The sequence below is a fragment of the Carassius carassius genome, chromosome 32 (genome assembly GCF_963082965.1).
Source record: "Carassius carassius chromosome 32, fCarCar2.1, whole genome shotgun sequence".
NCBI lineage: Eukaryota > Metazoa > Chordata > Actinopteri > Cypriniformes > Cyprinidae > Carassius > Carassius carassius.
In genome coordinates, this window is record NC_081786.1 from 23102213 (window position 1) to 23117202 (window position 14990).

General features: G+C 38.2%; 2 protein-coding genes across 2 annotated transcripts; one reads left to right on the forward strand and one right to left on the reverse strand.

Annotated features, from left to right (window-relative positions):
• Positions 1-563: 563 nt before the first annotated feature.
• Positions 564-6254, forward strand: LOC132113022 (coiled-coil domain-containing protein 177-like). Its single transcript, XM_059520812.1, is given in 4 exon segments — positions 564-768; positions 1617-1748; positions 1750-4130; positions 5485-6254. Coding segments are annotated over 3 exon segments (2559 nt in total). The 5' UTR covers positions 564-768; positions 1617-1622; the 3' UTR covers positions 5537-6254.
• Positions 6255-6848: 594 nt separating this feature from the next.
• Positions 6849-14714, reverse strand: LOC132113288 (pleckstrin homology domain-containing family D member 1-like). Its single transcript, XM_059521102.1, has 13 exons — positions 14430-14714; positions 13729-13822; positions 13260-13349; positions 12822-12898; positions 12539-12630; positions 12371-12423; positions 12115-12209; positions 11727-11820; positions 11254-11444; positions 9747-9879; positions 9280-9424; positions 7545-7688; positions 6849-7218 (listed from the first exon to the last, which is right to left on the reverse strand). The coding sequence occupies exons 1-13, from the start codon at positions 14579-14581 to the stop codon at positions 7064-7066; spliced, it is 1515 nt and encodes a 504-aa protein (XP_059377085.1). The 5' UTR covers positions 14582-14714; the 3' UTR covers positions 6849-7063.
• Between the last annotated feature and the right edge of the window lie 276 nt (positions 14715-14990).

Consider the following 14990-nt stretch of genomic DNA (forward strand, 5'->3'; position numbering starts at 1 on the left):
TTCATAAACCCCAAGTTGGGAACAGCTGTAATTGCAAAAAAAAAACAAAAAAAAAAAAAAACTTGAACTTAGTTCTGAGGAAATGTGGTAATCGATGTTTGCAGGTATCATTTGATTTTATATTTAGTTTTCTAATGCAAAATGCACACGTTTTTAAGAGTAGCTTGAGTGTCCATGTAGGGTTCATTAAAAACCTTCGTATATATCTTTGTGCATATTGCGCCCCCTAGTGTATAGATATACTTGTTACATCATTGAACAGATGCCGCGACAGAATCATTTTCTCCAAAATAACCGCTGCTGAATTTCAAAGTTTCATTTGCAAAATAAGCACCGAAAAAATAAATACATTCATATTATAAGTAGACTATTATTATTGCTATTGCTCTTTCCCTTGCAGAAACAGTAGGCTATAGACATTGTTTTCTAGGCTATGAATACAACACCGATATACATTATTGAAATACACAGCACATGCCATCCATGAGCATATTCATCATGACAGCAACGCAGAATCGTTCATTCTCCGTTCATATGGTCATAACAGAGGGACAAAGGGCTGAATGTGTACGGTATAGAGCGCAGTCACACGGAGGCGGAGCACGGATGCTTCACGGCCAAAGATGCGAGTGTCAAACAGCAGGTGGAGACTGACTGCTGAAGGAATAACCATACGAGAGCCGTCCATAGAATCTAAAACACATTTGATGAGGAAGAGGGGAGATATCAATGGCCTGATCCGCCCTGAATGAGTGGGCCCTAATAGCGGTAAGACTCTTTTATAGTCGTGATTTTTTGGCGATATCGTCGTGACCTATGTTCTTGTGGGCAAATGATTCGTAGCGCATTCATCTAATCATATATCATTGCGCTGGATGTGATAGGGACCGCATACTGTATGTAAGATCAAAACATCTTCTAGAAACCATCTGCGAAATGAGAGGAGGTTTTGAGTATATGTGTCTTTACTTTGAAATCAGCGTTTCTTTACTGTTATAAACAACATATGTCTTATTGGGGCCTATAAAACAATGTTGTTTATCGAATCTTGCGATACACATAGCCTACACAAGAATGCAGTGAACGAAAACAAATATTACATAATTTTGACATTAAAATTTGGCATGTCATTTTTTTTGAGCCAGTAACTGCATTATTGAGGTTTAGAGGCACAAGATAGATAGATAGATAGATAGATAGATAGATAGATAGATAGATAGATAGATAGATAGATAGATAGATAGATAGATAGATAGATGAGTGCAGAGATTAGAGATATTGAAATGGTTTTACATACATGCATGACTGCATCTGAATCACAGACTCCAAAAATAACAACTGCATTAGTTCTTTAATATTGCCCAGCATGCATGTGTAACCTTATGTAATTACCCTGAGGCAGGAACTGTCATCACATACAGAAGCCGAGCGTAAAAAATATGCATGCATGTGCAAGCTTTGTGGCATCCCTCAACCTTAGATAGCACTCTTAAGCCTTGATCTCTAGACAGAACATAATAATCTCTGTGAATCCACAAATCTGCTTTTGGGTTATCCAGCACTGTTATTGAAACACACTGCTGTATTCATTTTTGTGTGTTCTGTTTTTTATACAGTGAACCATGGTGGACCCATTGGAACCTGATGACCAGAGTAAATTCAGAGGGGCCAAGTTTGAAAGCCCCGCTGCAGCCTCTGAAGCACCATGTCTACCTGAGCCAGGTGATGATAGAGAGAAAGATATTAGTTGTGGATTCCAGCCCACAGACAGAGCCCAGTAATGAACCTGAACTGAGCTCTCAAGAACCATGCCAGCAGCAAAACAGTCAACCAGAAGAGTTAAAACTACACTTGGACCTTTACAATTTTGACTCACCAGCTGCAGAAGGCAGTCGGTATGTACTGACAAGCCCTCGCTCTCTTGAGGCATGCGCACGATGTGGACTGAAACCTGTGGAGCTTCTGCCTCGTCCACTGTCTGATTTTGCCCGTGAAGCACCCGGCCGGAGTATGCGTGTCGCGACAGGAATGTTTGAGATATATGAGCGTGATAGACATGCTAAACTCCGACACTGCAGAGAAGAGAGAGAGCGGATTATCAGAGAGGAGAAGAGGCGAATTTTGCAGGCAGCTCTGAACAATAATGCTGGTCCACTGGCTTCAGAGAAGTCAAAGGAAACTATAAATGTTGGATTGTCTCAAGAAACCAATATCAGTTTAACAAATCCATCCCCCAAAATAACACCTACTTGCAGCGGTTCACCCCCAAAACAATCTACTTTAACAGTCCCTAAAAGCACAACAGCAGTGTCAGGACAAGTTACTACAGTGTCCAGATCCAGCTCTCTTTCCATCTCAAAAGCCAGTCCAGTGAACTCTGCTCCTACTGCTAAAGGAACTTCTGCAAAAAAGTCTAAGCCCCTTGAAGTAGAATCTGTGGGAAAACTTCAAGGTCCAGAACCTTCAATAATCCAACGATCGATTCAGTCAGCTCCAGGAAGTCAGGGCTCAAAACAATCTGCCAGTGCTCATAGAAAGGCTCCAAACACTTTTCCCAGATCAATACCAAAACCTTCTTCGTTTCCAAGGACACCAAGCTCACTTGCCCCGAAAGTGTCAAAATCTGCTGTCCAAAGCCCTGCCAATGGCATTACAAGTACGTTTGCACAGCATAACGGGCACATCATCTCCAAATCAAAGGCTAGATGCAGAAGCCACTCACTGGAGTCTTTGCAACGGAGGCGTGACACGTTTTGTTCCTCTTCTGCTTCAACAACAAACACTACAACCACCACATGTACCTCCTCTGAATCTGCTTCCTCATCCTACAGCTGGGATGGGCCAAGAGATCACTGGGCTAAGACATCAAGCCCTCGTGCCCGCACTTTAGCTACCTTTAACTCCCTGATGGGTCGTAGTTTGAGCTTGGGAGACCTAAGCCATTCTCCACAGACTATGCAAAAAGTGGAGCGCATTGTGAAAGAAGTGAAAAGGCGAGGACTTAAAGCTGTTCCAGAGCGTGACCGAAAGATTGCTGCACTAATGCTAGCCAGGTACCAAGAGGAGGACATAATGAGCCAGACACGCTATGTAGCACACCTGCAATGGGACAGTGAGCGGCGAATAGAGGAGCTACGACGGGAACGGGAAGAGCGAGAGAAACAGAGAGCTGTGCAGCAGTGCCAGCGTGCATGGCAGTCACAGGTTTCTACCAGGCAGCGCTGGCTTAACCAGCAAGAGCGTGAGGCTGCAGAAGCAAAACTTCGCCAAGCATTGGAAAATGAGGAGCGCTGGAAAGACTTGGCCGAGCAACAAGAACGTAGCCGGTTGCAGAAACTGCAACAGGCCGCTCGTGAGGAAAAACACAAGAAGGCGTTACAAGAGCAGAACCTTAAAGCTCTTGAGGAGGAGCGAACTGCTATTCTTGAGCAAGAGAAGCTGCTCCTTAAGGAGAAACTGACCATCGCTGAGCTGAAGCGACAGGAGCGAGAGCACCAAATTCAAGAGGAGCGTCGTGGACTCAACCGTGCCGAGAAGAGGCGCCATGCAGCTCTTATTCAAGAGATTGCACGTCGAGAAGTGGATGAGCGTGAAGAAGCACGGAGAATAGCTGAAGAGAAGCTAAGTAGGTCTTTGGAGAACTATGAGCAGATACAAGAAAAACGTGGGCAAGAGATAAAGGAGAAAGCTAAGCGAGAAGAGAAGCAGATACAGAAAGCAAGACGGGCCGCTGAGCTACGTGAGCAACAGCAGAAGGAACAGATGGAGGCAAAGGCTAGGGAAGCCGAAAAACGAGCACAACAAGCCGCTCAAGTAGCTGAAGAGCGGGCACGGGAGAAGGCCAAACGAGTGGTGCAAAGCCGACAGGAAAAAGAAAGACTCCAAAGGCTTAACCGTCAACGCGTAGAAGAGGAGGAGAAACAGCGCCGCCTAGAACTGTTGCAGTCCATTGAGCGCAAACTGGAAAAAAGTGAACAAATTTTCAGAGAAAAACGTGCTGTGTTGGAAAGTGCCCGATCTGTGGCGCGTGCATCTTTCCACGTGCGGGATCGTGTTCGTGAAGAGACAAACATGCGCACCTTTGACAAGATGGCCCTGGAGGCTCAGTTAAAAGCAAATATAGTTGAGAAGTGAGCGCTTCAAGTGTGCAACCTAATTGCTTTCTCCATGCACATCTATCTAGAAATAAGCTGTGCTTGAGCCTACATGCTAACCTCATCACCAAACTACAGCAACAATATTGATGGTCATGCCCTCAAGATTTATTTATTCCTGATGCTGGATCATTTTCATCATGTCATTTAAATAAATATTTTTCTGTATTTATATCTTTTAAATGTTAATCTGAGAACTTTGTGCTTGTGTATGAATGATCATATGTCGGGGCATGATTGTTTTTTTGTAACTTGGCAGCAGTGTTGCTTTTTAGAACTGTCTATAAAGAGTTCATTGTTTACAAGGAAGTTTGGCACTATGACAACAGTGATGGCTTCTTTCTGAGTGTGGCTTTATTTCTAAAAAGAAGACAAAGAAAAGGGGACATGATGCTTCTCCCGGAGTAAATCTTTTGAGGGAGACTCTTGTTTTGTTGAAATCTAGGCCGCAGGAGAGTGAGCCATGACTGTGTGTAAACTAAACTCTAGATAAATGCTGACCCAGCATTACATCCTAGAGTCAGGACATGACAAAGAATGATCTCAGCACAGTGTGCTGATGATGGCTGATGAAGCACAGGAGTCTTTGTTCAGCAAAAGACCCATCAGGGCTCAAATCCATACTGACACCCCCTGCATTCCTCCAGGTGTGCTAATTTCTTTCATGCTAATTTCATTTTTGGTATTCTACTTCTCATAGGCATGTTCAGAATGGAATACTAGCTTATTATTTACAGTGCAGTATACACTGTATACTGTCAAGGCATTAATGCAAACACTATTCAGAAATATTTGACAACTGAATACAACTGATTCATTCAGAACCATTTTTTTTTCTTTTTTCTGAGGGCTACATTATTGTTTTAATGTGAGTAGGCATAAGAATATTACATATAAGACATAGGACGCTATTCACCATTATACTAAAAATGCCATTTCATGCTTGTACATATCTAGACGATGGGATTGGAGGCGAGCTCACATCGATATCTGGGAGAAAAGCACTGCAGTAGGGATTTCAATTCCTTTGAGAGCTTAACCCACATTGATGCTTGTCACAGCAGCCATCTGTCACAGGCTTTTTTGTACTGTACAGCAGTCAAACAACCTGGACAAAAACTGTTTTTATGGCTAGCACATTTTGTCTCTATGTACAGGCTCTTTAGCTAATTATTGCATGATAACTGCACAACACTATTCTGTCAAAATCATGCCAAATTTGTAATGCAGGCAAGTCTGATACTGCAGCTTAATCATTTATTTAACAGACTGTAATGCAAAGTTTCTCTGCAGTAATTGACTGTTATCTGGTTTGTCTCTTCTGACGCAGGTTTGGGAGTGGAGAAGATGATGATGTTGACATCTGTGGCCTGATTCAGTAAAAATAACCCCCAAGAGACTGGAGGTTTCACTTTGATCACAGATCCTTATTCGCTTTCTGGCAGTGACTCAGCTAGGCATGAAGTAATTGGAAGGTTTAATAAACACTGAAGCCATTTTAATTCCAGCATATCCAGATGGCACATCGACATCACTTTTAAAATCATAAAAGCCCAAAGAAACAATTTCATCTTTATACATTATTGTATCATGAGTTACATTTAAATGGAAGCGGAATCGTGTTGAATAATAATCAAGCTAATAATCATGAATATGGACAAAAAGGATTCTGAATGTAATTCATAACAAAGCTTCTTAGGGCTAATGACAAAGCAAGTGTTAATTGCATATTAGTAAATAACAGATTGTTTCATTAAAATAGCCATTTCTGCATATCAATTTTGTTGCAGTGAACTTTGACAGCAGTGAAATGAACATGATTGTAGCATTTTATGTGTAAAAGTATATCTCATCAAATTATTTTTTTTTAATTCTAATGAAAATATGCTTTATGTAGGGTGCAGGTCCTGTATTACTAGTTTATTATTAAGTGACATGCAGGGAGATTCTTTACTTGAGAAACAACAATTCAGTTTTTGAAAAGGACATACTATATTTAAATAAATAAATACAAAGTCAGAATTATTATGTTGTTTTATGCTTCTGGACATAACAATTTTATATGATTTTACAAGTTTTTTTTCACAATTACATATTTTGTCAAAACTTGGTTCTAGCTTAAATCCTGTGATAGACAGGTTTGGCTCAACTGTATCATAGAGTGCGACAGTCCAGTTCCGAAGTAAATATGTTATTAATTTCTCCATTCGAAATGAGATTTTTAAGGATAACTTATAAACCTTTGAAAGAGTAACGGAGTCAGTCTCCCTTCACTCTCAAACTACATAAACAACTGTGTATATGTATACTTTGCAATAAATATAAAATAGATTGTTTAGTTCATCATTGTTCATTTGATTATGTAATTGCAATGCTTCATGGGATTGTAGTTCTTTTCCTCATTAAAGCTGTTGTTCAGGCTTATATAGCCTTCTACTGTAGTCTTTTTGTCTGATTTTCAAATACTTTTTTTGTTTCAAATCAAAGTTTGTTGTGATTCACCTCATGACCGGTTGGTTTGGTATGTGGCTTATAACTGTTTAACAACGATTATTATTATTATTATTATTATTATTATTAATCCTTATGGGAAAAACTACATAAATGCTCTATTTGCTCTATTGGGTGTAAAAATATCAAATAAAATTAAAATGCTGTGTTAGATAAGGTATTGTATTCTCACTAAAACACATATTTGACATTTCATATAGTTTATTATCCTACAGTGTTTTACATTTACATGTACTCAATAAGAAGGACAAACAGTCCTAAAGTATGACAGCTCATTGCATGTGCAGATTTCCCTTACTGACTTATGAACGCCTAGCTTTCACCAGAAGTTGCAAACTTGGACAGCATAGAGCAGGATGGCTAAACAACTTCCCCTCTCTCCATCAGTCAGAACACTGTTAGTCCTCGGACTGAACGCTCTTCTGGCAGGTGATGATCTTGTAGGCCCGCTGTCTCAAACAGCTCTCTGAAGTCAGACGCCGAGCAGTTTCTCTCAACTCTTCAAGACTGGAGGAGACACCGCGAGAGGAGGCGAAGGATTGAGAGTGCTTCACTGCACACAGGACAAGAGAAGGTAAAGTCAAATTATTTAGAGTAAATTTCACCAAAAATGTAAGCCTTTTGTGCCACTCCAAAAAATATGTGGCATCAGTGTCTATCATATTATATTTGTAAAAACAACAATGAGTAGCTGATGGCAACTGTTACTTCATTTTAAACACATCAACACAAATCTAATAACTTTATTGTAATAATAGTTTAATATTTCGTTGTCTTTCAGTATAGTATAACTACTGTAAATGCACAGGTCAGCTGAATACACTAATGGTACTATTTATGTTATCATTTCATCATGCGTGCATCTACATGAACACTTACACCAGTGCTGTCTGGAGGCCCGTCTCTGGATACGGCAACTTTTGATGCGTCGAGCAGCAGCTTTATGCAGATACACTGCGTTCTTCATGATGGACGGTAACTTGGCCTCAATCTCCGATGCACAGATGCATTCCTCAAAGAACCCTGGAGGTACAACACACAACATTAAGTTTCTGTGCAATTTAGTAAACTTTAAGAAGCCACTGCATTTTGATCAAGATATATGAACATCATAAAATAATTTAGATAACTGGATTTAAATGGCTTATAAAATTGAAAAACCCTCTCACCAGTGCAAAAAGGAGTGCTTGTTGAAACCATAAAGCAAAAAACATGAAGCTGTAGTCTGTGCGGTCTTGAAGCTGGTTCATTGTCTTATCAATCAATGCTTAAACCCCTTATTTGTAAGGATAGTATTACAACATACTTTATGACATGAATTCTGGAAGGCTTTTAAACGGCACTGAATGAGTTCCTAGGCATGCTGGGATGTTGGCTGCCTTTCCTTTAGTATTCGTTCCAGTTAAGAAAAATAAATGAATAAATTAAAATGCTAATTTTGTAAAGTTCAGTGCATCCAAACCAGGTTTACCAAAAGCAATTTAAATTGGTACTGCATTTCCTTTTCCCTGAGGACCAACTTGACATGGAAAAAATAGTAATTAGTTTGCTTTTAAATGGTAATGTCCATTTATTTTAGGCATACAGTGTTAAATACTTCTTAAGTTTGGCTGAGAATGAAATGCAACATCTAAAGGGATAAAATTTACTCCTACCTTCAAGTTTCTTCCTTCTGCTGAACACAAAAGAAGATATTTGATTCCCAAACAGTTAGGTAGCCATTCACTTCCATAGTATATACTTTTTTTCATAGTATGGAAGTAAATGGCTACCGCTAACTATTTGGTTGCCAACATTCTTTAAATTATATACAGTATCTTATTTTATGTTCAGCAGAAGAAATAAACTTAAACAGGTTTGGAACAACATGAGGGTGAGTAAATGATGACTGGATTTTCATTTTTGGGTTAACTGAAGTGAAGTGACATTCAGCCAAGTATGGTGACCCATACTCAGAATTTGTGCTCTGCATTTAACCCATCCGAAATGCACACACACAGAGCAGTGAACACACACACACACACACTGTGAGCACACACCCGGAGCAGTGGGCAGCCATTTATGCTGCGGCGCCCGGGGAGCAGTTGGGGGTTCGGTGCCTTGCTCAAGGGCACCTAAGTCATGGTATTGAAGGTGGAGAGAGCACTGTACATGCACTCCCCCCACCTACAATTCCTGCCGGCCCGGAATTGTGGGTGGGGGGAGTGCATGTACAGTTCTCTCTCCACCTTCAGTTACTTAAACTGTCCCTTTAAGTAACAATGAATGTTGTTAATTTAGCATTTTTAAAGTTAAAATTAAGATTTTTTTTATTATTATTTTTTTTTTTACGAAAAACTATGATCGACACATACACACAAACATTCAACATACGGTAAACACAGTCAGAAACTATTTCTTCACAAAACTTAAATTAAAATTCCCCATTCGTATGATTTTTTTTTCTTTTTCTCGCTTTTATTACATGTTTGGACCTTCTATGTTTGGTAAACTGGACAGAAACCTCCAAGGTTTCATTAAAAAATAATTTTAGGGTGACCCAACTCTTTTAATATTGACATGATAGCAAAAATCTTCTACACAGTATAGAGCACGGCTAATGGAATGCACTTACTGCGGAGATGGCTGACGTCTCCTTTCATTCTTTCATCCCTCTCATGGGTGCGTTCTATTGCATTTAGACCCTGCTCTAGATCTTGCAGAGCCTCCTCAGCCAATTTCAGCCTACACTCCAGTTCCACACGAGACTCCATCTCTGCCTGTTACACACACACACACACACACACACATGTGTAATGTATATTATGAAGACAGAGTCTAAGGGAGATTCATTTTAGAAATGAGGTATGAAGGAGGAGACAGGCATGGGCTTTTATAGAATTTCAATTGATTTTTATATCAGTGAAAAGTGATAGTAGATGTGTAGATGATCCAGAGATGCATGAAGAGGTAATGTGATATATATGTTCCATTATAACACTGTCTATTAGATCCAAAGCAAAAATATTATAGCACACTGAAAAGAATAGTGAGAATTTTTGAAATGTTCCACAACCAGATTTAGAAAGTAGTTTTCAGCACCTTCAGCTCTTCCTCGGTGTGCTGTTTGTCTGCGGTGAGCTGTGTGAGAGACTGCTGGAGAGCTTGAGCCTGAGAAGAATAAAACTCCCTCTCCTCCTGCAGAACTTTGGCTCGCTTTTCATTCTCTTTCAGCCTGCAGGGGGCGACAGAGAGAAGTCTGGCTGAATGCCATCAACACAAAGCTATAGGAAAGAGAGCACTGGAGTGTAGTTTGTGAGAAGGTGCCATGCCAGGGATGCTATGTTTGCAGAGGATTGTATAAAAATAAATAAATTATTTTTCGTTTCTATTAGCATTTTGACCTGTACATGAATATTACAACAACATTTGCTAAAAAGATACATTTTAAAAATCATAATTTGTTTAATAAATTCAGAGTAGGCCTACAAATTGCTGCACACTACACAGTATTTACTAAATACTACCTATTTTTATATTTAAAACTACTCACAACTTTTTCTCAGTCGCTGTGGTGCATTTCTCGAATCATCCTTAATATTTGCTAAGAAGTATGTCCATTTCTTAAAACAATTCGTACAAACAGCACCACGCAATGGATTACCTGCAAAAGCCTGTAATTTACTCAAAACCTTTAGTTCATCTCTTAAAACTAAGTATTTATGTCAATGAACATATCAGTTCTTGTGTCATTGCTCACAAACAAGATCAAGTTGCTTAGTCATGGTTCAATATAACAGTGCACACTGTTAGTATGACCTGATGTAAACTATGGCAATGGTTTAGATAACGGTTACTGTACTGAAATGCAGAAGGCTGCACTTCTGTATGCCATATATCCATATATTCGAAAGTACAAATATACACATTACTGTATGTGGGATATTGATTGAAACAGACAAGATATAATACATAGTTACACTCTTACTTTGGTCTGACCAAAAAAAAAAAAAAAAAAAAAAAAAAAAAAATATATATATATATATATATATATAATATATATATATAGTGAAATGTTCTCTATTGGATACTGCACATGTCAGCAATAGCAAGTCAGCTATGTATTGCATGTATTATATATTCACTTATGAGCAGTGTACACACTACAATATATTTTGCAGAAATATAATGAGTAGCCTATATATTTAATCATATATTTTTTTAAAGAGTATGCAGCAGTAAACAGAAATGTAACTAAAACAATTTTTAAACTAAGTAAACAAAAATTAATGGCATCTCATCATGTTGTTATTTCTAAATTTGTTGTATCGTGCATAATAGATCATAGAGAAAAGTCACATTTATTTCTATCCTGCTCTTGAGGTCACTCATGCCCGCTAGTCAATCCACTCTCTGCCTTTTGTGCTTCATTCACATCTAATCAATAGACTGGCTTGTTTAGGGATCAATGTACATTTCCATTGTCATGGTCTCAAGAGTCCATTTATTCTAAAGCACTTTCTGGCCAAACAATGACTTTAGAGTGGTGCTACATTTCAAATCTTCAAATCTTGTTTTATTTGTATTTTTCTTGACCAGTTTTTCTCACCTTTCTTCTGCTTGTTCTTTCTCTCTGAGCAGGCTCTTCATCTGCTCCTCGATGTGCCGCAGGTTGCCCTGAAGCTGCACCTCTGGATTCTGAGAGTCTAAAGAGGCCCGTCGATCACTTCCTGTTTCAGCCGCATCCTGTCCTCTTTCTCGCAGCAGCTCGAGGGTACGCTTTTTCTCTTGGGATAACTCCTGAAGAGACAGAGTCAGACTTTTGTTATGGATCTTTTTTTTTTTAACCCCTCATGGATAACAACAAGCCAGAACTTCATTATAAAATGTCTTTCATACAATCCTATGCAGCCACATTCTTCTCACATGAAATAATTTGACCTCAGATCAGTCCTGCATGTTTATTTATTTGTTTGTGCTTCACATCTGGTAATGATAATTTGACTGTCCACTGTTCTTTAACTTCTAGATTGTTTTTTTTTTTTTTCAATATCACATTGTAAAATGTTTCTTTCCTGATACCTCTAAAGACTTCTGCAGAACTGTGGTAAGATTATGAAGCTCCTCTTTCTCATTTTCCACTCCTTTCAGACACTGAGCGGTACCGTCCATATCTCTACCAACACAGCAATAGACAGTGGTTCAGGGGATGTTCAGCATAGATTTTACATATTAATTAATAACTTAATATTTAATTCATACAAATGCTGGACTGTTCTCAACCCCCATTTATTACGGCATAACACATCTGTCATTATGAAGTAGATAACGAGATTATATAAAAAAGATAGATAGATAGATAGATAGATAGATAGATAGATAGATAGATAGATAGATAGATAGATAGATAGATAGATAGATAGATAGATAGATAGATAGATAGATAGATAGATAGATAATGGTGTCGTACAGTTTAATTTGATCTTGTTCTGTTCTCAGCTCTTGAACCACTTCCTCAAACTTCTGCTTTTCTTCCTCCAGCAATTGATTCAGTTTCTCCAGCTCCTACAAAACACAGATACACACATGGACAGACACACACAGACATATTTGCATATTTCTCCATCACTCACTTTATCAAAACATATCTCTGTACAAATCTACAGCACAATGCAACTGAACAGAGCATAGCTGGACATTGTTGGAATCATGAATACAAAGCTAACCGCCTTCTGTTCTCTTTGCAAGCACAGTTCTTCAGTCTCCTCCATGAGCTTATCTGACAAAAACAAAAACACAAAACATCACTCTTCATAAATTAGACATGTATGGAAAGAAAGAAAGAAAGAAAGAAAGAAAGAAAGATTGGCTAAAAGAAGAAGATGTGGCCATACCCAAGTATTCCTGCTTTTCTTTAGCCAGCTGTAGCCCCTGAGCTTCAAGACTCTCAATCATAGCCTCACCTAACTGAGCATTCTTCCAAGTGCTTTAATAAAAAAATAAAAAATTCACACCACCACACAAAAGTAACACTAATGTCACACACACTCTATAACATACTAAAAAAGCTGAAATTAAACCTTAAATGTGGAATTGGTTAAAAGCATGGTTGTGGATTTACAAGAGAGGCTTTAACTACTTTCTTCTTCTTTTTTTTAACAGAAGAAGTTCACTCACACTTTCCCTGACTCTTGAAGCATCTCCACCCATTGGCTCTGCTCTGGCTCTGATTCAGCAGCCAGGACAATGTTTCCCTATACAGGATAAGCAGAAAGATATTCATTAAGATTTAGTTTTATTATTATTAACATTGTTAATATTAATAATATATTATTTATATTATTATTAATATATTAATATTATTCATATTTTGAAGATTTTATTTTATTTTATTTTAAATAATAACTCAATAAGGGCCAGGGTTAGCTATCACCAATTCTAGTGAATCAGTTTGCACTAAACAGCTCTTTACTCAATATACATATATACTTTAATTTAACTAGTTCATCCTATATACCCATTTCTGATATAGCTTTGGAAACCCAACTGATTGTGGTGAATTGGTTTCCAACTGAATAGAATACAATAGAATACAAAAGAAGAAAATGCTTTTACTGTGAAGTCTTCATGATTGATAACCATAGCAAATGGCATGCCTTGATCTTCTCTTGGCTCGACGATGCATCCACCTAATGGAATCACCCCCTTACATTCAGAAAAAAAGATCAAAGACATTTCATGCTCAGTAAAAATGTACACTTGAACACATTGGACATGTTTTGCTTACATTACTGAATATGTAATTGCTTGGTTATATCATGAAAGTGAGCAGTCCTCACACAGCTGTGCTTTTATTCAGTACAACATTTGCACATCTTGCTCGCATGATTTTGCTTAAGTATGTTTTTAAAATTAAATACATATTCACTGTAACAGATTTGTGTAGTTTTCATTGCATTATAACTGTACATTTCACAGTATTTGTTTATTTATTTATTTATTTATTTTTTACAATGTACTCCCAGTTATTGTTAATAATAATAATAATAATGTGCAACTCTAAGAAATGTAAATGTCTGTGTACCTTGGGGTGAATGTTGAAGTATCTATTGGTCTCAAAGCTTTTTTTCTCGTTCTCAGAATAGTACAAAAGAAAACTATCCTTGATGATGAAGAATCTGTTATGAAAGCATAAACAGCAACAAGAAATTCACTAACACTGCACATTCTGACCATTAGATAAGCACTACATGAAAACCCATTCACTGCTCCCTTCACAAATTCATAAAAGGCAAAATAACCATCACTTTTCACGTTCATTTCCTGGAATTGATCTGTCCTGGAATTGATGAATCCTAATGTACAAAAACTCACCGGCGGCACAGAATGTCCTCATGGATCTGACTTACTCAGCTTTAAAATCACATCAGTTCAGTTTATAATGACGGGTTACTCAATATCAGCTAAGCTATAAAGCTTTTAAAGTGCATTACACAACAAGGCACCACACAAAAATATGTGCAAAAATGAGCAAAAACACTAATAATACCACAGCTTGTTCTTTTGCCTCACTGTATCTAGTCTATAACATTATTTATTTCACACCACTTCATTATACTGACCAGAACAACAAAAACAAAGAAATACACTGTATATCTCCGCAGGGAAATTACACAATAATGAAAAACAGCAAACTAAAATACAATAACTGAAAAGATCCTCCTAATAAAATAATCGTACATACGCTTTTATTTTTGTTACGGACTGTGTAGGGCCCAATTTTACCTGCGGGACCACTTGGCTGAGGGCCTCCCGAAAGGTCTCTTCCACAGAACCCCATGCAGTTGCACTTTAGTGCTGATATCCAAAGCGTCCGAGTCAGCTTGATCCATGGAGGTCCAGGGCAAGAGTAGGGAGGGTTTGGACGAGGAGAACATAGCTGACTCTTTCACAGGAAGTACGAGAGGAGGAGGTGTGGTAAAAAAAAAAAGAAGTCAATAAAGTTAAAATAGTAGCATGTACACTGTCCAATAATCTTATAGAGATGCATCCAAACAGACAGAGCTTGTGATGATATCCTCCAGTTATTCAGCGACGTGGAATGATGCATCTGTCAATAGTGACATCAGCGGGTACTGGATGTGGAAACAAAGTCAGAGAGGGAGGGAGGAATGGATGCAAGAGGGTTAGGGAAGAGGCAAAAGGCTGTGTGTGTTTTTTTTTATTTAATTGATATTTATTAAAACTAACAAATCACCATTGCAGAAATTGTAGAGAGGCAATTATAGAAACAGTGTTCCTGGAAACTTTTGCCATGCCTATTTCATTTCTTTAATTCATTTTATG